The 20,268-nt window shown below is 44.8% G+C and overlaps 1 protein-coding gene across 1 annotated transcript; it reads right to left on the bottom strand.

Moving 5' to 3' along the window:
* Positions 1-10,872: 10,872 nt before the first annotated feature.
* On the bottom strand, positions 10,873-20,263 carry LOC8053936 (zinc finger protein 2). The gene is made up of 4 exons (XM_040216301.3): positions 20,199-20,263; positions 18,376-18,520; positions 15,671-15,710; positions 10,873-13,081 (listed from the first exon to the last, which is right to left on the bottom strand). Exons 1-4 carry the CDS (start codon positions 20,261-20,263, stop codon positions 12,705-12,707), a joined length of 627 nt encoding a protein of 208 aa, XP_040072235.2. The 3' UTR covers positions 10,873-12,704.
* Between the last annotated feature and the right edge of the window lie 5 nt (positions 20,264-20,268).

Genomic DNA, 20,268 nt, shown 5'->3' with positions numbered 1-20,268 from the left:
GGCTCGCGCTTCTCTCACCCTCCATCCTCCCTCTCTATTTCCCCGACGCCCCCCGTCGAGCTTCAGGAGGCGAAGTCGCGAAGTCGAGCCAGCAAACGTTTTGTTCAAAGTCGAAAGCCTGTCTTGTATGTTTGTCTTAGATGTCCCTCTTTCCTTATCGTGAATTAATAACCAACACGCTCAACCATCTACATTCCGGAATCATTCCAACTCTGGAGTGGCAACTCGCTGCTCCCTACTCAAGTTTTTTCCGTTCTTCAGCTTCTCGGGTGTGTGAAGCAGACGACGACACTGAGGACACCGCTTGAACCGTTTGTTGTGCGATTGCTTCGCACTTACAGCCCTTCTTCTCGCTGTTCTGTTCTCGAGGGCCGATTGGCCGGTACCACGAACCACAGTTCCGAAGTAGTGGCCCCACGTCCGTCGCAATGTTACTCTGTCGTGCGCTGACAACGCGTCGTCCAGCCTGCTGTACGTCACCGAATTGAGAATGACGTGTTCATGTACTTCCTGCGACCGGCACACATTTTCTTTCCTTCGATCCACACATTTTTAGCTTTTTGGAGACCATAAAAAATAGGGTTCATATTCTTTGCTAGTTTTAATACTGAATGTGTGATTTAGATGAGCCACGACTTTGAATATATTTGCTACACATAGTCTGAACGCCACGTGACCATGAAAACTAGAATGAGCGCGACTGAACTCGACCGCCTGTTTTCGGGCAGAAAGAAAACTAATTTTGAGCCGCAAAAAGTGTTCTGGGTAGTTGGGCTCTTATAGGTCCCGTTCAAATAAAAAGCTCGGCGAGCATAAATACCCTTTAAGACATAGTGTGGTATCTCATCCTAGGCCAGGGGAGGCCAGGCTGACCCTGCCTAAGAGCTGCAAACAAAATCACGAAACTTCCAAGTGCTGCGGGGGGGGGGGGTGAGTGGCAATAAACGAAACTTGAACTAGTGTCAATCTATCCGAGTCAAAAGCAGTCTAACTGTAGGTAAGGTAGCAGTAGCACCAGCACTAGCAAACCACAACCTGTCTTTCGATTTAAAACGCGTTTCATTTCTCTTTCGAGGGAAGTGCTCGTTTGACCGGGAGGGAGCAACGGCGGGAGGCGGGGGAGGGGGGGGGGGGGGGGGGGGGGGAGTAGGGGAGGGAGCCACGAGCCGCACTTTAACTAGGGATGCCGCGAACTTTTTTCGAATCGAAGTTTCGATGATCGCGTCAAGCGATTCGGAAGGTTCGAAAGATTTCGAACTTTCCATATCGAGAAATTCGACGGAAGTCGAATTTTCGAACTTATTAAACTAAGAAGTTCGACGCTTTTCGAATTTTCGAACTTATTACGCTGCAAAATTCGATTCTTGTCGAACTTTCGGACTTGATAGACTAAAAATACCATGATTTTCGAACTTCCGAACTTCTTCCACTAAAAAGTTCGAAGCTTTTCGAACTTTCGAACTTCCTACGCTAAGAAATTCAATAATTTTCGAACTTATTAATCTAAAAAATTCGAAAATAGTCGAACTCTCGATTCCTCAAAAGTTCGACGAACTTCGACCTTTTAGGGTAAAAGGTCGAAGTTCGTCGAACTTCGAAAGACCGGCGGGCGGTTTCATTTGGATTCAAGCAGTGAGGTACATTCGTAATTTTTTTTTTTCTCGCAATTTTACATGGGGTGCCGCATTCCCTGAGAAAGACAATGCCGTTTATTTCAATCGTCTGGCAGGCTTGGTTTTAGATAAATCGATTCTCGAAGGAGCGAGGGAGGACGACGGGTTTTTGTCAATTGTCGTTTGTGCCATATTTGAAGCGCGCTATAGCCGAAGCTATTTATGGTAGAGATGTTAAACTTTTTAAGAATGATCTATATATAGCCTAGGTTAGTGTCGTCTTAAGATATGATTATTGTTCTTCAAGACGAGTTTCGAATAAATATCCAAACATGTACCTACGGACAATTATGCCCTAAACTTGGTCATTTTTGCTCGCCCACATTGTTTGGGGTATCGCATTTAAATTAACACCAGAGACAGTACATACCATCTGCAGAATACAAAATAAAGTATTTATTGTTTTTTTTTTTTCACGTTGAGGAATAAATTAACTCATGGGGGAAGATTTCTTAGATTGTTCAAGTTCAGCGCGTCATTAAAAACATTTTTTTTTTTTCTTTTCTCATTGTACGTTTTTGGGACGTGTTTCTTTTGGCCTGTACACATTTTGGTAGGTAGGGTGACCACCTTCCTGCAGGCGAAATGCGGGACACCCAGACCACGGGGGGGGGGGGGGGGGGGGGGGGGGGGCGTGGTATGGGGTAAGAGTATGGTATCTTCATGACTCACGAAACAAACTATAAAAAAAATTCACCATCACGCACACCCCGATATTCTGTGCAATCCAAAAGCATATTACACACCTGAAAATTGTGTGGCGACAAGTAAGCTCGAATAATTTTCACTCACAGTGATATATTTTTTTGTCATTCTAATGATAAATATTTTATTACGAGAGCCTAAGTTGAAAACATAAATCGACTACAGCAGACCCCAATGCATGAAAGGGAAATAAGAAACAGTAAATCTTTCTCGACTTATTGTTTCCTGTCGGTACTTACTCTTATACACTCTTGCACAAAATTAGAACCTTATGTTGTTGTTTTTACGACCCTTGTGAGTTGCAGGTTTTTTTGGCTTGTGTGACCGTTTTCACTAAAAAAAAACTTTCCATAACAACCCTTTCGCATGACACAGTATGAATGATTTGCAAATAATTACAACAGTTTATTTTTCACCTTTTGGCGAGAAATTTTCGCTCGCGATATTTTGCCATTAAAGGTAGAGGCACAACAGCACATACGTGTCACACTCCTGCAAGAACAACAGTCGCTTCCAGCAGTGCTTGAATAGAAAATGGCATACCACCGAGATTCACACGTTTACCAGTGACTGCAGTGCCACCCCGTGGCCCGTGCTTCGGAAGCGCCATAATTTGCGTAGTCGAATGCTACGACAGTGTGAAATGCGGGACATTTTGAAGATTTTGGTATTTTTTGCGGGACGCGAGACACGAGCCCTCAATGCGGGACAGCCCCGCGAGTCGCGCGACGGGTGGTCATCCTATTGGTAGGAGAAACTTGTTTCATAGTTCTGGGCCTCTGAATATGCAAGAATACACTTCCGGCGGATTCTTGTTAGATTTTTTTTTCTTTTTCTCTCCAGTTTTTTTTTATTTTGGCATCTATTGTTATGTTTATTTATTGAATATTCTTTACCAATGGCCTAGTTATTTAGGTCGAAAAGACATAGCTTTAAACCACACCGTGCTTTGAACTTTCGAGCCACCGAGCATGTGACGAGTAGTGCCTCCTGACGAGTTTCTAAAGGCCTGTTCACACATGCAGCGGAGCGCTACAACTTCGTGCTAAGCACATGCCGACGGGAGCGTTCACCAGCTTTGTATCGCACCGTCAAAACTGTTGCTCATGGCATACGATAAGTACCTGACGGCACTTGAGCAGCTCCTACCTCCGGTCCTCCGGGACTGGAAGGTACATCTAAGCTTGAAAGACTATATACTGTACATAGCGCGTTCTCGGGTTTTGGTTTGGTTATGGGCATGACACCACTGTTGTAAATAAAATTTTCTAAACACCCATCGTCATCGCTAAACCCCCTTTCCCCTCCCCCATGCCACATGAGGCCCAATAGGCCAGGGTATGGTTCACATAATAAACGTTTCAATCAATCATCAGCGTTACATCAGCGCTTCGCTGCATGTGAGAACCGGCCTTAACAATGACCATCTACGCGATCTTTTATGCAGTAAGAAAATAATTTCAGATTAAAATAAGCTCGACCACGCCCTCTTTCCCCGTATTGTTTTCTTTAACAGTCCGAAATATCGGGGAGGGGGGGGGGGGGGGGGGGGGAGAGAGACTGGAGCTCCCTCCCTCCCTCCTCCTCCTCCTCCTCCTCCTCCTCCTCCTCCTCCCCCCCCCCCCCGTTTTTCCTCTTCCGACGTCATTGGTATGGTAGAACGCCCCTCGACCTCAAGTTGCGTCAGCTTCTGTGCTTTTTGCTCGGCGTTTCTTCCGCCCCAGAAAATAAACCTCCAAAGCAATTACAAACAAAAAAATTGTCAAGGTGCAGGCGAGCTGGTGTGTTGATCATGATGCAAAATCCCGAGACTGGGAATGAAATTCTCAAGAAGTAGTGTAAGAAGAAAGAAAAAAGGGGAGAGGACAACGTCTCAAACTCAGCTGAGGAGTTTGAGACGTTGTCCTGAGATGAGTTTTCAGCTGAGTTGAGTTTGAGACACTGTCCTGTCCCCTTTTTTCTGTCTTCTTACACTTTTTTCTTTCAAATTTCATTCCCAGCCTCAGGATTTTGCATCATGTACAAACTAAACTTACTATATGCCAGCGTCACTCGGGCGGCATTCGATCGGATTACTACCAGCGTGCAAGGGGGTAGGGGGGCAGTTTGCCAGATCACTTCAAGGTTTTTCCGAACCTCAACCACCTGCCTGCCCCTAACCGTTTCGAACTGGATGAGTATCGTTCGTAGGATCACTACTTATTAATACACGTTAATGACCACCCCGGGCTGGCGGTCACAATTACACGTCACTGCACTGGCAAATATTCCAGCACATCCGAGGCACTCGTCGTCTCATTTAATTGTCTGACCAACTTCGCGCAGTCTAAATATCACACCCAAACTTTTCTAAACCTGATGTCGTGAAAACCAGTGAGGCGTGAAAACGTTATTTGAAACTGAAATTGTGGCGGAACATGAAAACCGGACTTCGAACTTTGTGCACTTAAACTTCAAAGAAATCAACTAACCTTCAAAAGTTTTTTTTTTTTTTTTTTTTTTTTTTTTTTTTTTTTCGATTTTAGGTTTAAAAGAGAATCGAAACCTTCGCACTTTTCGAACTTTATGTAGAAAGAAATGCGAGAATTTCGAATTTATCGAACTTTATGTCTTTAAAAATTGAAACGTTCGAATTTCTCGAATTTTAGATTCAAAAAAATTCGAAACATTCGAATTTCAAATTAAGGAAGGTCGAAATCTTCGAATTTATCGAACCTCAAGTAAACAAATATTCGAAATAATCGAACCCGATCTTTTAGAAACCGTGAATGCTTCAAGCTTTCCGAATTTGAAACCCCACGATTTTGGAAAGTTGCGAATTTTTCGAATTCGAACCTCCCTACAGTCGAAAATATCAAAACTTTTCGAAATCGAACATCAGTGCGGGTCGAAAATATCGAAACCTTTCGAATTCAAACCTAGAGTGGTTCACGGCATCCCTAACTTTAACACGCGAAGAGCCGCATGCGGCTCGCGAGCTGCAGCTTGGCCACCCCTGTCCAAGGCAATAACTTAGGCAGTAAGATTTTGTGACTGTCAGCGTGCGACACCTAAAGGGAGTCAAACCGCTCTGCCCTGGCAGCTGGATGGCAGCGCCAACAACCACAGCATCCGCCTTACGTCACATGGTGAAACACTACCCGCTCCGGCCTTGTAAAATCTGCCCACAGCATCTCGGTTGCGTCTGCGCCTTCCTGCAGCCCTGTTTCTCCATCTCGCTCCAGAGTAAAGTTTCGGCACCTTGACAATCGAAAACCTACCCACGTCCAGCGTTCCCTGTACGTGTCCTCACGTCATTCGACCAGCACAACTTGCTCGGAGCTCGAGTTAAATTGCATGTCCCGAAGTGTTGCGTGGCAACGGCGGCAACACACCATTTTTCGTTTATCTGCGCTGGAATAGGCCTCTATGAAGCGCTTGTGCGTTCGAAGGTCCGGAAAATCACTATGGGACGACATTCACCCCGGCCAGTGATAGATCGGGTCTACATTAGAAGTAGTTTTCGCTCCTCTTCTTAACAGATCGCTTTTCGCTCGCCGGTGAGATCGAGTAAGATTGACTGAGATTGAGATGATCGCGGCATTTTTTGCCAGCGCACGAAAGAGTGTCTGGAGGGGATCTGTGGTCTCAATTTCGAAGTTTTGCGTGAAAGAGTTCCACACCGACTGTAGCTTTGTATGCTTTGTACAGTGCTGTGCTCGGGTAGCTGATATTGATTAGAAACTAAGGTTGGCTGCGATACACAGGATGTCTGTGCCAGTCTGGCCGTACTCTATGCCAAGCGCTTCTGTTAAATGCCGCACCGCGACACCACTGCCTTGTCGGATCTGAGCAGAACCTGGAAAAGTGCCCATGCCGTGTTCACCTTCCATAACGCTCTGTGTGCGAGACAGAAGTGTTCTTTTTTCTTCTTTTTTTTCTGACTGCCTATCTCTTCTCTCTCTCTCCATCCTTTCAGCTGTCAACCAACACCGCCAGCGTAACAAATCCAGCTGTAATGATGTTTTTTTTTTTTTTTACGTCGCCTACCGAGCCATGCAGGGCACGGGCTGGTCACAAGTGCTGCGCGCCACCGTTGGGATTGGACTCGTGTCCTCCCTGATTGCACACGAGTCCCATCCGACCGCTGCCGCAGCGCCAGTGACCGAAGGCGACGTCGGAAGATCGGACCCACGGCCCTGTCATTGGGAAGCGTCGACCGGTAACGGCCGAGATTACAGCGTAGGAAAAGGAAGCTACGAAGAATGGTCGTTCACTTACCGCGCCGACTTCACCGGCGAAAGTGATCGGGGTGACTTGGCGACACAGACCGAATAAAGAAACCGTAGGTAAACAAACGAGGAGTTCACGTGGCTAGCGTCCGTAGAGAGACGTGGGTTCAAGTAGAGCTCTACCCAACGCCGCGTCAAGGACTCACCGAACAATACCTGAAGATGACGAATATGCGCTCGAAAAACAGGAGTTTGGGATGCGTCAAATGGACAAAGCGTGTTTACGCTGCATGTCCGTGCCGGCACAACATTCGAGCACCTCCAGTAAAGGAGGCTGATCCAAAGTTTCTGCGATGCAAGTACCGGGTGAAACAAGGAGACGGTAGGCTCTTTAAATCGACCGGAAAATTCGGTTTCTTAACCTATCGCGCTACGACTTTGTGCAGCGTCGCCCACAGATGGTGCATTTTTTTTGTAAAATTTGCAAAGAGCGAACTTACCTGAGGAAAAAGTAAAGAAAGAAAAAGGCTTAGTTCCTATGGAAACGCAGCGACGCCACCGGTCTGCAATCAACACGGCGCCGTTTTGCACGGTAGACAAGAGATGGCGCAACGAACGCCGCCAACGAATGAGCATACGGCGCCGAGAGCCAGCGTTTTTAGCAGACGATCTTTTCGAATCAAAAGCGGCGCGCGTTCCGCAAACGGCGACAGTTGCAGAAACAAAAACAGGCGCGGTAACAACAAGCAACTGCAGTTCCTTGTCTGCTAAAAACGCCGGTTCTCGGCGTCGTCTGCTCGTTCGTTGGCAGCAGTTGGCGTCGCGACCGCTTGCGCCATCTCTTGTCTACCGTGCGAAACGGCGCCGTGTTGATTGCAGACCGGTGGCGTCGCTGCGTTTCCATAGGAGCTAAGCCTTTTTCTTTCTTTACTTTTTCCTCAGGTAAGTTCGCTCTTTGCAAATTTTACGAAAAAAATGCACCATCTGTGGGCAACGCTGCACAAAGTCGTAGCGCAATAGGTTAAGAAACCGAATTTTCCGGTCCATTTAAAGAGCCTACCGTCTCCTTGTTTCACCCGGTAGTTTGATTTATAAATTGAACGCATTACTGGAATTAGCGCGTAGTGAAGAACAGTAATCGAGACAGAACGAAAACACACAGAACGGAGCGTGCCACGGTTGTTTGGATTGGGTTGGATCTGGATCGGAACGCCAGCAAGATTGGCTAGAGCACGCAGCTGCAAATCGTGCAAATCAAAACTGTTGGATACTACAAAACTACAAAACGTACGACTCCGACAAATCGTAAAAATTGAAGCGGGCGCGTCCACTTCAATTTTTACGATTTGTCGGAGTCGTGCGTTTTGTAGTGTCCTGTTTGGACACCCCTTAATGCAAACCAAAACCAATCCAAAACAACAACGAAAACATGACGCGCATTTTATTTATTTTTGTTTTGGGTTTTAGATTATGATGGTGCACCCTGTATTTTCGGTTTCGAGCCAAACCATAAACATAATTTTTTTTTTTTTTTTTTTTTTTACATTTTTGGTTAATGTTTGAAGTTGACCGGACGGTTTGTGCGAGCGGGCCTTACGTTTGCATCGATATATTCTCGCATAGTGGGAGGGAGTTTAGTAATTAATCTCTGAAACTCTATGGAACAAATCGAAGCAAAACGACCAGCGCACGATACGTGCGTGCCTGAAAGGTGCTCGTTGGCTTCCCCGTGTCGTAGGGCGCATTGCGGAGAAGTGGCACAAAGAAGCGCTCAAACAATCGCTTGCATTTGAGCACGCTTTCCACTAGCAAGGTAGTAGCAACAAAGTGCTACAATAAAATATTACAGATCATTTAATAAAAGTACTTACGGCAGGTTTGTTCATTGGGGAAACAAAAGGTGCCTCATTTCCAATTTGTAGTCACACAACTCTAGCCACATAAAGTGCAAATTTGTCTGCTTTTTGCACAGAGCTTGCGATGATGTTAAAACACCGAGGCTCTCATTGGCTGATTGAAAAAAAAAAAAAAAAAAATAGTGGGTAGACCTTAAGGCATCCAGCATTGTTTTCAATCAAAGCCAATCAGAGCTCGGCGTCGTTCTGACGTCACCGCAACTCCTGCGCAAGAAGCAGACGACTTGCTCTCCGCATAGGAAACAAGCGCACAAAAGAAGTGACAATACAAAGTGAAATCTATGATTTGGCTTTGTCCATTTAATAGTCTGAATACTAATTCAAAATAAAGTTAATATAAAAATTCGGCAGAGACACTTAAGACTGCTTACGTGTAGGAATGCTTTTGCATTCCTACATGCAGCGTATTCCTACAAGCAGCGCGCCATGTTTTCCTTTTTCACACGGTGCACCGGCAGTGACGTAACGCTCCCCCACTGCACAGGCACGGCGTCCCCTCTGGTTCCACGACTTCCGTGACGATGCATCTGCGTTGCTGTGCTTTTCTTTGTTTTATTTCTGAGGCACGTCCACTTTGACCTTTAGCGCCCGGCCAGCTTCTGTGATGAAGCATCCGACGTGACACACTGCAGACAATGGGAATTCTTCTTGTAGGTGCCGTTTTTCTGCTCCAGATGATTACAGACAACGCCGGCTTCGCTCTATGGGACAGTTGATGCATTGGCATTAATAAAACTTGGCTCGTTGCTTTAATCTAGCACACTTTTCATAATCTGCCTTATTCGTGCAACATTGAAGTTTAACCATGTTTTCAAAATTTACCTATGCTTCTTGGAGGATACAACATACAACCATGTCATCATTCATTAGGATGTGATGCCTCAACTGACACAACTGCCAGAGGGAAGTTCAGCCATCTTACATTCTCAACAAAGGCCATTTGTGGCAATCCAGGGATGAACGAACTGTCTCTTTGAACTCTGACTCCACTGGCTGGAGTTTTCAACCTCAAGAAGGTCAAGGTGTACTGCTCTTCGTAAAATTTTTCAGTACCTTGACAGCAAAGTTCGAGACTCATTGTTTTCTGTTCTCAATTCTTGCTTCATGTAAATTTTTACTCCGCGAAGAATGGCACAATCGGAGCACCTGCAAACAAAACATTGAGACAAGTCAAATGTCTCAAGGTTGCTTTTCTTTTTCAAGATGCACACTGTGCAACACAGTCGGCCCAAACACAACATCAGAGACTGCAGAAAAGAAAAAAACTTTTAGTCGAAGGAACAGACACGGACGGGAACGTTCCTTCGACTAAAAGTTTTTTTTTTCTTTTCTGCATCCCAGTCTCAGGTGTTGAACAACATGATTAGCTACCACCAGCTTGCCTGCACACTTAGTCTATTCACAACATCAGCTCTTTTTTGCATTTTACTTCAAAGGCGTGTGGCGGGCACCAAATTTTGCCTCTTTAAATTAATGCCCCAAATGAATAGATTTTTACATCACCCTAGCAGTTCTGATGACAACCTTTCAATTCTAAGAGAAAAGATATTAAAAAAAACTGGTGATTGCTTTTTTGTACTACCCGTAGCATGCAGTGTGGACTTTGAAAGACATGGTCATTGTAACACGCAAACAACTAGCATCAATAAGTAATGTTTGACAGCCAAAAGTGTAAGCCGCCACGAGCTTTAACTTGATAGGTTTGGGTGTTTAGAGTAGTTATTCCAACGCTCCATATAGCCAGGTAAATTCAACTGTATCGGCATGCTACCTGAACACAGGCATTGAAGCGTGTTACATAGATCATCAAAATAAAAATTTGAGATAGCACCAGGTGATGACAAATCTCGGCCAGCCTGGTAATGATGCTGGACACTAAACAACCTTTTAGTCTGATGACAATGTGGTTATATACCTATATTGGATGATACACAGCACCCTCTATGTATGACGCAACATAATACTGACATAGAAACAAATGAGTCAACAGATATGTTCAATACCATGTGATAACACCACATACACTGTGAAGATTTGGAAAAGATTGTGATGACAGTGCAAGGTTTATATTGGCAGCCATTCATAAAGTTTTACTTGCTTTTGTATACGGCCAGCGTAGTTGAAAGTTTTATGGTTTTTCAAGGAATGCCTATAATACAAGGTGCCCATTTTAAGAATAAGCAACTACAGAAAAAAAAAAGTTGCATCACATATTTATAATTATATTAACCACCCAAAAAAAAGGCTAACCCATATGTCCACACATCTTCAAGGTCGTGTCCCAAGCATTCTTTGAGACATCATACTAAAGAAAAGAAAGCTTTCAGAGCCATCCATCTCCTATGGGTAGTTTATACAGGGCACGGCCGTACAGACTAGCACATTTGGCATGCCTCTCAAAATTCGAATTCCAAATGTACATACCTGAAACTGTATGAACAATTGGAAACACAAGTTTTATAAGAAGTTTTATGTCTAATTTTTTTTAGAGCTCAACTCGGAGGTGGCGAAACATTAAAATTTAGGCAAAACTGACGGCTGCGTATATCCTGTGTCTTACCAGCCCCTTCATTGTCTGCTTACTGGTTTGCGCGAATGAGTTTCTGAACGCAAAAACGCCGAGAACGCGCAGTAGAGACTGGTGACAAGCAGAATAATTGCAATAAGTAATAATTTTAGCGAAATGTATGAATGATGACAGCATGGGAACAAGCTCGCAAACCAGCGCGCAGACGACGAACATCCGGTGTAGGGTAGGACATAGAAAATACACGGCCACCATTTTCGCTATTTTAATGCGAAAACATTAACTATCCCATGGAGCGGAGCCGGCGGCATCTGTAACCACAAATAAACGTGAGAGAAATGCCCATTCTCCCATTGGCTGAGCAAAACGGCTCCTAGATAGCCATTGGTGGCCGCTTTACGAAAGCGCGCGCTCGGCCTCCGCTCTCGTGTCCAGTGTTGCAGGAGGGGATGAAGGGTTGCAGCCACTCTTGCTCCTCTCGGCACTATAAACATGGCGGCGCCCGAGGCATCTATATCGGCGGTGGCCGCAACCTCAGCAGTAGCGAAACGTGGCCGTCCACGCCAGTATACTGCAGACGAACTAAGGGAGCGAAAGAATGACATTCATGCTTTCACATTTAGAACTCATGAGAAGTGCTCAGGTGTCCTCGGAATTTATTTTTTTAATTTTTCACCAGCTCTGAGCAGAGTTTTAAAAAAAATAGACATAAAACTTCTTTGGTAAATGACATTCACGTGCCCAGTTTCAGGTATGTATGATTAGAATTAAAATATTGCAAGGCGTGCCGAATGTACTGGTATTTACGGCCGCAACCTCGTACAAGATGGCTACTCACGCGAGACGTCTGGTGCAGCTGCTAACTTTTTTACGGCTATAAGCCGTCTCGTGCAATCAGAGGATGTTGTCTACGGTAAAGGCTGTTTCACACGTGTGTGCTCGGGTGAGCGGCGTTCTCTCATGACCGCTTGCCACGGGAGAAGGTGGTGGCACACCGGCACCGTCTGTCAAGTAGCCCTGGAACTGCGCACAGCTAGACCGAAGGTTTTGAGAAGTTTGAGGGCTAAAATCTATGACCTAAAAACAAATGTGATGTTCGCGTTTGTATGACGCAAAGTCAACGACGATGCCTTTGAGGTACGCCCTGTACATGAGAAATGGTTGCTTATAGCATTGTCAAAATTATTTTAAGCCCAAGGTGAAGAGTTCTAAGACTACCCGACAGATGGCGCCATGATGCCTGTGCATTCTCTTGTCATAAGAACTCAGAAGGGAACAGAGTGCACTCGAGCACACACTGATGCAAATGTGCGAACCGGCCTCAATAAAACATCTTTTAAGACCGTAAGACGTTCAATACAGATGTGAAATGCTTTCTAAAACTACAAAGTGTCTTGTATGGCTACGTCGTGATTCCGGCAGTTGGTTGCCGAAGTTTTGGCAAAAAGTATGAGCAAACGTGAGCGTCACCGCCGTTGCGGCGTCCAACTTCCGGCCGCTGAAGTGTTCGTTGATCATTAAGCTGGACGGTGACCTGTGGCAAAACGGGCGTCTGTCACTCACATCTCCACTGCCGCAATGACACCAGGATAGCACGATGCTTGTGCGACGCACCAGATGTACTGGTCAGAGACGCATACTCCAGGCACCATCGTTGAGACGTCCAAGCTCTCTATTCCGCGGGCATCCGACTGAAGTGCACGCTGCGGTGCCTCGTGAAGCTCCTCTTGTGGATGAACTCCTTGCCACAGACGTGGCACTTGAAGCGCTTCACCCCCGCGTGTATGGCCTGATGCACCGTGAGCTGGCTCTTCTGCGAAAAAGCCTTCCCACAGCTCTGGCAGCGGAAGGGCCGCTCTCCCGTGTGCGTACGTTCGTGGAGGACAACCCGAACCCTGCAATAGCTCGAGTACGGGCAGTAGCTGCACTCGTGTTTGTGCACCAGCCTCCTGTGGTCCTGCAGCAGGCTCCAGGAGCTGAAGAAGGCTGCACACGTCACGCAGCTGATGACGCCATCTGCCGCCGTGCCGAGCACTGTCCCAAGCTCCGCTGGGCAAGAAATACCTCGGTCATTACCCGCAACGTAAAGCGGACAATACGTGCCTGTACTTCGATCCACACATATCTGTCATCCAATATAGATAAAACGACAGGTTTACTAACTACTGTGGGGTGATTGCAGCAGTCACCTTCACATAAGGCAGAAATTCTACTTTAGCTGTAGCCACGCATGACCTCCTTATGGTAAACACGGTCACTGACAGAGTTAGAGTGACATTCTAGATGGCTGGAGAGTTCCAATGTTGGACTTGACCTTTTGTTGACAAGATATACAAAAAATGCTTAAAACATTAATTTCTTCACTGTTTATCAAGATCAAGTGAAAGAACAGGGCTGAAATTAGAAAAGAACTTGTAAGGTTGCAAGTTATAGCTTTGATGCCTGTGGCCAACACCAGGAAAAAGTATGAAGGTGGCTCTCTTGCATAACTTCTATGGATAACTATAAAATGTCAATATCTGTGCATACGATAGCCTCAAGTAAAATGCTCACCTATGATAAAATATTAGTGGCAAGAGAAGAACACTTAATCATACTTTTGCCATTCCGCCAATAATGGTCACCACATACTTGCGTGCCAAACTTCTTTCTTTTGTTTTAGTCAACTATTTGCATATGCGTAATCATTTATTTAGTGATACATTTCTGAGGGAGATTAAGGTTTCAAACAAACATCTAGAGATAGATTCCCTAGATGTTCTATTCCCAAGAATCAATGTCTAGATTCTTTACAAATTCCGAGATAAATTTCATATGCAAAAGTGGTATCAGAAATCATATCTCAAAAGTTGTCCATTTTCTCGAGCTGCTTGCAATTGTGCTTCCAGGTACTCGAGCACTTTTTGAACCCATGCCCACCGAACAAATCTCAAGCCTCTTCATTGCCATGCTACAAACAAGCGGAAGAAACTTCTGGAGCCAAGTTTCACGGTGACATAGGTAGCAGGCAAGGCGAAACACTTTTCTAATGACAGCAAATAAATGACAGGCTCCTCAAGATAACAGGCATATGGTACAAAGTGTCCCCGAAAACGTTTCTTGACCTCAAAAAATAAACTAAGTATCACCAAATGCCAAGTCTGCCCAAACGTAGTGCTAGCGGCCTGGACCAGATACCAAAGCTTGGGAGCTGGCTGTCATTTAATTCAAAAGTTAAAAGCTAGACTAAAATTTTTACTAGGAAATCGGCGGCCGACATTTGGGCAAAGACCGAGCGCGTTTGGCAATAAGCAGCTCTTTTGCAGTAAAAAACAAAAGCACAACAACACTGCAAATCTAAAACAGTCATAAGTGCTCCAAATAATTCTTTTCCTAACCTTTCTAGTCGAGGCTTTCCGCTGTACTGCTACCATGCCTCACAAATATGAACCTCAATATTGTCTCGCTTCAATAATATATTTATGCTACATGTTATGACTAAAATATTCCAAGTTAGTAATTTTTTTATTTTTTTTTGTAGAGCAATCTAAAGCAATTGCAAGAATTTTGTTTCCCATTAGATTTGCCATTGATTGAAGCACAATTTTTATCTTTAGAAAGCTTCTAGCACATGCAAGTAACCAGAAACTATCTTTGCTCAACAGCAACAAATAACCGAGTCTCACCGGAACATGATCTGTGTACAGACGTATGCATTCATAAAATGACAGATATGGGAAAGCACCATCAGTTACAAAAGTGAATCAAACTGGGACAACCTGTGCAATAGTTTAAGCCAGCAAAACACATCCAATTTAAAAATAGATCGATGCTGCAGGTACAATGTGTACCGAAAACAATAAAGACTAATGTGAAGAGCTCAAGCACATATAAGGGGTGAGCACAAAGGTAGACAGGAACACCGCTTTTCTTTTAAACACATGGCTCAAGATAACATCTGCCTCCCTCATAATTATAGAAGCAAAAATAAAAGGAAGCAATTTTGATATGTGCTCCATACTTCAACCCAAGAGAGGGAAACCGAATATGAACTTAGAAACACACCGTCTCAAATTCAGCTGCAGTGTGTCCGTTATTTTTTTTTTTCATTGTCTTCGGTTGAAGCATAGCAGTCACTCACTGCTTGCATTGCAACAAAGATAAAATAGTAAGGGTGCAGGTGAGCTGGTGAATGTTAACCATGTTGAATAAACCTGAGACTGGGGCAGAAATGAATATAAAAGTTGAAGGAACAGAAAGGGACAGGACGACGTCTCAATATTGAGACGTGGTCCCGTCCCTTTCTGTTCCTTCGACTTTCATGTTCATTTATGCCCGTCTCAAGTTTATTCAACATGATTGCAACAAACTCTTTCAATGTTGATATGCCAAACACACAGTGCAGACAAAGGGAGCAATACAAATGATAGATTAAATTCATTATAATTTCAAGACAAGGTACAACTAAATTGTAGCTGCCAAGGAAAAGTACTGCTGACAAAGGATAATGGATCAATTTGAAAAATGACAGTTTGTTTCAAAAAGGCTAAAAGAAAACATGGGAACCTAAAAGTAAATGTCGGAGGCAACATAACTCAAGGCGTGAGCAGTTGAACTCCTTCAAGTCTGATATGCACACATCGGCATTTCTCTACCTACATATAGAAATGTCCAGGAAGCCAGCAGAAGTCAAGAAGTCCTGAAAAAATAAAGCAAAGTTCAATATTTTCCTGAGAGATCTGAGCCCTATGCTACACGGCGGGACCAAGCGGTTCCTTGGATCCACTTTGTCCCGCCGTGCAGCATAGGACTCAAGGTTCACACATGTTCAACAACTAGCTCTATCAGACTTGCAGTAATGTGATTGGTTCGAGCCATTTTGGAGCAGCCAAAAGTTCATTTTGGAGCAGCAAAAAAAATCTGTTGGGGCACAAGCACTCTTTAATCCACTGCAAATATTACTTCAAGATTCATGCTTTGAACTGTCCAAATAATATTAATAAAAAAAAAAACTGCTTTGAATTTACGTTTTTATTTCTGTGCAATATCATCTTAGCATCTACTGAAAATCATGTAATTAAATATCAAAGGCTGGCAACATCATCTTAGCATCTACTGCAAATCATGTAATTAAATATCAAAGATAATTTAGTTTTTAACATTAGTGGCGTCTTACATGTGAAGATTTAGGATGGTGAAAAGTCAGCATGTGGAGAAAAAATATGCCAAGAAAAAAATATAGTTAGTATATACTTATTAATGGTATTCCCAAGCTTTTATTCCTTCCACTGCTAAGTCAATTTAACAGTTGGGGGCTTATTTAGAGGTGTTAACTAAACATAAGGAGCAGCCCAGCTATACCTAATCAATGTGATCCATCAAAAAAAAAAAGAAAAGAGATTGCGACAAATTATGCGTGCAGCTTGTCAGAATGTTGCAGTCTATCATATAAACTAACTACAATATTATTGTTCAAATGTTACTGCCTTGTATGTGTTGTCAGTCAGCATTCACCAGCCTTTACGTTTTGTTTAATAAACAATGTGCGGTCGTGTACCATTTTACGCTAGAAGAGTGTTTTACCCCTCAACACAAGGATGCACTGAGAAGCAAAGCCCCATTCACAAGATCACTAATTTTACTTCGTGGGCACAGCTTTTCTGTAGTGCACAGTGAGAAGCGCATTCAACGGAGCTAATTAAACCGCCAGAACAAACCACAAGCAATTAAAAATATCCAGAAACTTCCGAGTACTGTATCGTGTTCAATACGAATATCATATCAAATGGAACATTATTAAGAGTGATACACAAGTGTTGAAAATCGGAGCAAGTTTACCGTAACAATCTGGCAGTGTAGTGACAACTTGACTATTAGTTTCCATTTTGATAAAATGAAATTAACTTTTGGCTCAGCGTTGGCAAAGACTACCATCATTTTGGTGAAATGTGGCAGGATGTAGCAGGGTAAGAACTTTGGCGCAAATGACGCAGCATTACTTGAAATGTGACTCAGTGAACATTGTAGAAGTAATTGAATAACAGGAGTGGAGCAGTTTGCGCGGGAGCTGCCCATCGGCTGTTCCTAAATAAACCTAGAAAGATTGTGAAGTTTTAACTTTTTCACATACATCTATAGTGGTGTGATACAAGTACCATGTTTACATGTGACAGTTACCAATGATAAACCTTGTGGCCACACTGCAATCTCAAACAGTGAACTAGGTCTGTCAAGAGGCAAGCATGGCTACTTCAGGAAGCTTCATAGTGTATACTGATATTTTGCTACAAGATCTTCCGGTACATAAACCACGATAAACAGCTCACTAATGAAACAAAAAAACACACCCACAATAGGACACACCCGCGTCCCGTTTTTTTTTCTTCATATGCATTTACTGAGCTGTTTACCCCCTTCATCTACAACATTTACCAACTAGCCTAATTTGCTACGTTAATAAATTATATTTCTTCTGGATCTTTCGCATTCCCGGCAATAAATAGTGGGGTGCACAAATGGCTGGCATCAAACGTGCAATAACATGTTCTGACGAAACTTCAATGCATTCCACACTGTATAGATAGTTGCTATGAAATTTTCAGTCGTGACAGTTTTGCTGGGGTTTGCAAATCAGAGTGTGCCACGAATTCTGAAAGAAAATAAGACATCAACAAAGATGTGTTACACCTTGGCACCCATAGGCTTCAAGCTTTTGAAAAGCCTTTATCTGTTATGCTGTGCACACAAAAATTGAGCACAAGGGCTGAGGCAGCTAGTTCTTTACAACTGACTGGGCTTGAGGCCAGTCTTGATTGGCTGGGTTTAGATTCACCCAATCAGTTCAATTCGGATTCACCCAATCAGTCCCGTTTTCTGTCAAATTAGTGCACAGAATCGGGTGGCGGCATTTGTGGGCCAGTCACATTGTATACGACTGTATGCAGTACAATAGAATATACTGTATGTGCTGTCCTATGCTGTACACAATACAGTAAACTCTCACTTCAGCAAACGTTGGTTTAACAAATATTTCAGAACAACAAACTCTTAAAAAAATCCCCGGCGCTTTACTATGCACTCTATGCAAAAAAGTTTCAGCTAAACGAATAGCGGAATAGCAAATACTTCAGTTCAGCGAAGTTGATCGGTGAACCAGCGATTATTTTTGCAATCAGTTCAGCAAAGTTTTGCGTTATGCAGTGCTAGCATAGCCGATGCCTGCCGCCACGCCGTTGCCGCCACTGCAGCGGCGAGGTATCATTGCTGCCGCTTACAGAGCCGCCGAGGCAAAGCGGCAGTGTGGTAGACCGCCTGCGGTAGCTGAAGAAAGCAACAGCAACAGGTCAGAAGCGATTTTGTGCTACCTGGAATGCATCTCCAACTGGTGTATTTAGCCCGTCCTGAAAAGTGGTCCCGCGATTTCCGCCTGGCGACGTCGTAGAAGTGTCCCGTTTCCGCCGGCTGCGATAACGGTGGTGACGCAACGGCAGGGGTGGATGGGGCGGACGCCTCTTCCGCTAAAGGAAATTTCCGGCTTCACAGTCCATGCTAGTTTCAGCAGCCGGGAGTTGGGATGCCACGACGATAGCCACACTCGCGTTCGCTCATGCTTTTCAACGGCACCTGTAAGACCAAGCACCGGGAATCTGACACTCCCGCTTTTGTGACGTCGTTTGTCGCCGTTTTGGGATTACTTTCAACGCACGACTGAGATGGGACGCCGAACGCGCCAGTCGAAGACGAGTTCCAGGCACCTTGACTAGTGTGTACAAGAAAGGACTGCATGGGACGACCAGAACGTCCTTTACGAGCCTCCGCTTGCAGATCGGACGGAGGGTGCCACGAGCGAAGTGGCTCGAAGCAGAGATGCGTATCGCCGCTTCAGACGGGAGACCCTCGCAAGGGAGGACTGGCATAGGTCGCAACGAAGTGGACAACGGCGTTCCTGGAAAATAAGTTGGCGTCTCGTAAAAAGGCCACCTCGTTGCAGACCTTTTGTTAAATTGCCCAAGCGCCAGAGAGAATGCTGGGAACGTAGGTACAGTGCTAATCACACTTGTCTATAATGCGCGAGCGTGCGGCTTTCTCCGGGGAGCGCTAGACTGGGGGCATTCGCGGAAACTAAGCTAGTCACGTGGCGCAACATGGAACGGCCCGCTCGAGGGGTGTCCTGCCCACTCTATCAGCTGGCGGCGAACGTAGAAGGCTGCTCGCACGCTTTTTACAAACATCATTGCTCAAACAATAAACACACTAAAGCATGAAGGCGTATCAACAATGTCGTCATCAAAAAAACAAAAATAAATCATAAAGCACTTTACTTTTATCGCTTATCAAGCTGATAGAGTGGGCGGGACACCCCTCGAGCGGGCCGTTCCATGTTGCGCCACGTGACTAGCTTAGTTTTCGCGAATGCCGCCAGTCTAGCGCTCCCCGGAGAAAGCCGCTCGCTCGCGCGTTATAGACAAGTGTGATTAGCACTGTACACACGCCGCAAGCGTTGCCCCTCCCCCTATAAAAGATTTGAAGAATATAACCAAAATAAGGCATTAGAGAAATGCAAGTGCGAAGTGACATTTTAGAATTTTGCTTCCACACAGTTACCGCTGCGCGTGCACATGCAGTGCATGTAGCTACATTTCCAGCATTCCCTTCGATGCTTGAGTAAATCGGCAAAAGGTCTAGATATCCGTACATACATGGATTCAAAATACCTATGACCAATTCACAAGTAACAAGGTGATTCCTGGGCTGGCTTGCTTGAAACGAGAGGGAGCATTGGGAAAGACGCCACTGCCATGACCAGGAGATGAGTCTTCGAAGTTTCCCTTTCCACCCTCCATATCCGTCGAGCGCACTTGACAGTGCATACACCACTTTCCCAGCATGTTTAGCAAAACGCTTTCGGCACTCCACGCGGAATCCTCATCTCTTTTCTATCCACGACGTGAGCGTAATCCCGGAGAATGCAGCACTACTCGAGGAGAAGCTCACACACCACACATTTGTCGTCTAGGGGCTTTTCACTGCGGCGAAGACGATTCTTCCACAGATCTCGGCGAGCTTCATCTTTGGGCACACTGAACGAAGACCGGTTCCGGCTCGACAACCCGGCCAGTGCCGGTGCTCTCCTTTCGGCATGCCTGCCGGGTTTTGCTGGCGGCACACGAAAACACAACTTGGTTACGTGCACACGCATACAAGTCTTTTCGATCCTCTTAATTCGGGGAACTCCTTGATGTGAACCGCCATTGCTG

This window comes from Ixodes scapularis, unplaced genomic scaffold (genome assembly GCF_016920785.2).
Source record: "Ixodes scapularis isolate PalLabHiFi unplaced genomic scaffold, ASM1692078v2 PGA_scaffold4__175_contigs__length_147842914, whole genome shotgun sequence".
Lineage (NCBI taxonomy): Eukaryota > Metazoa > Arthropoda > Arachnida > Ixodida > Ixodidae > Ixodes > Ixodes scapularis.
Note: the sequence above shows the minus strand (reverse complement) of the source record. Positions and strands in the feature narration are given on the sequence as shown.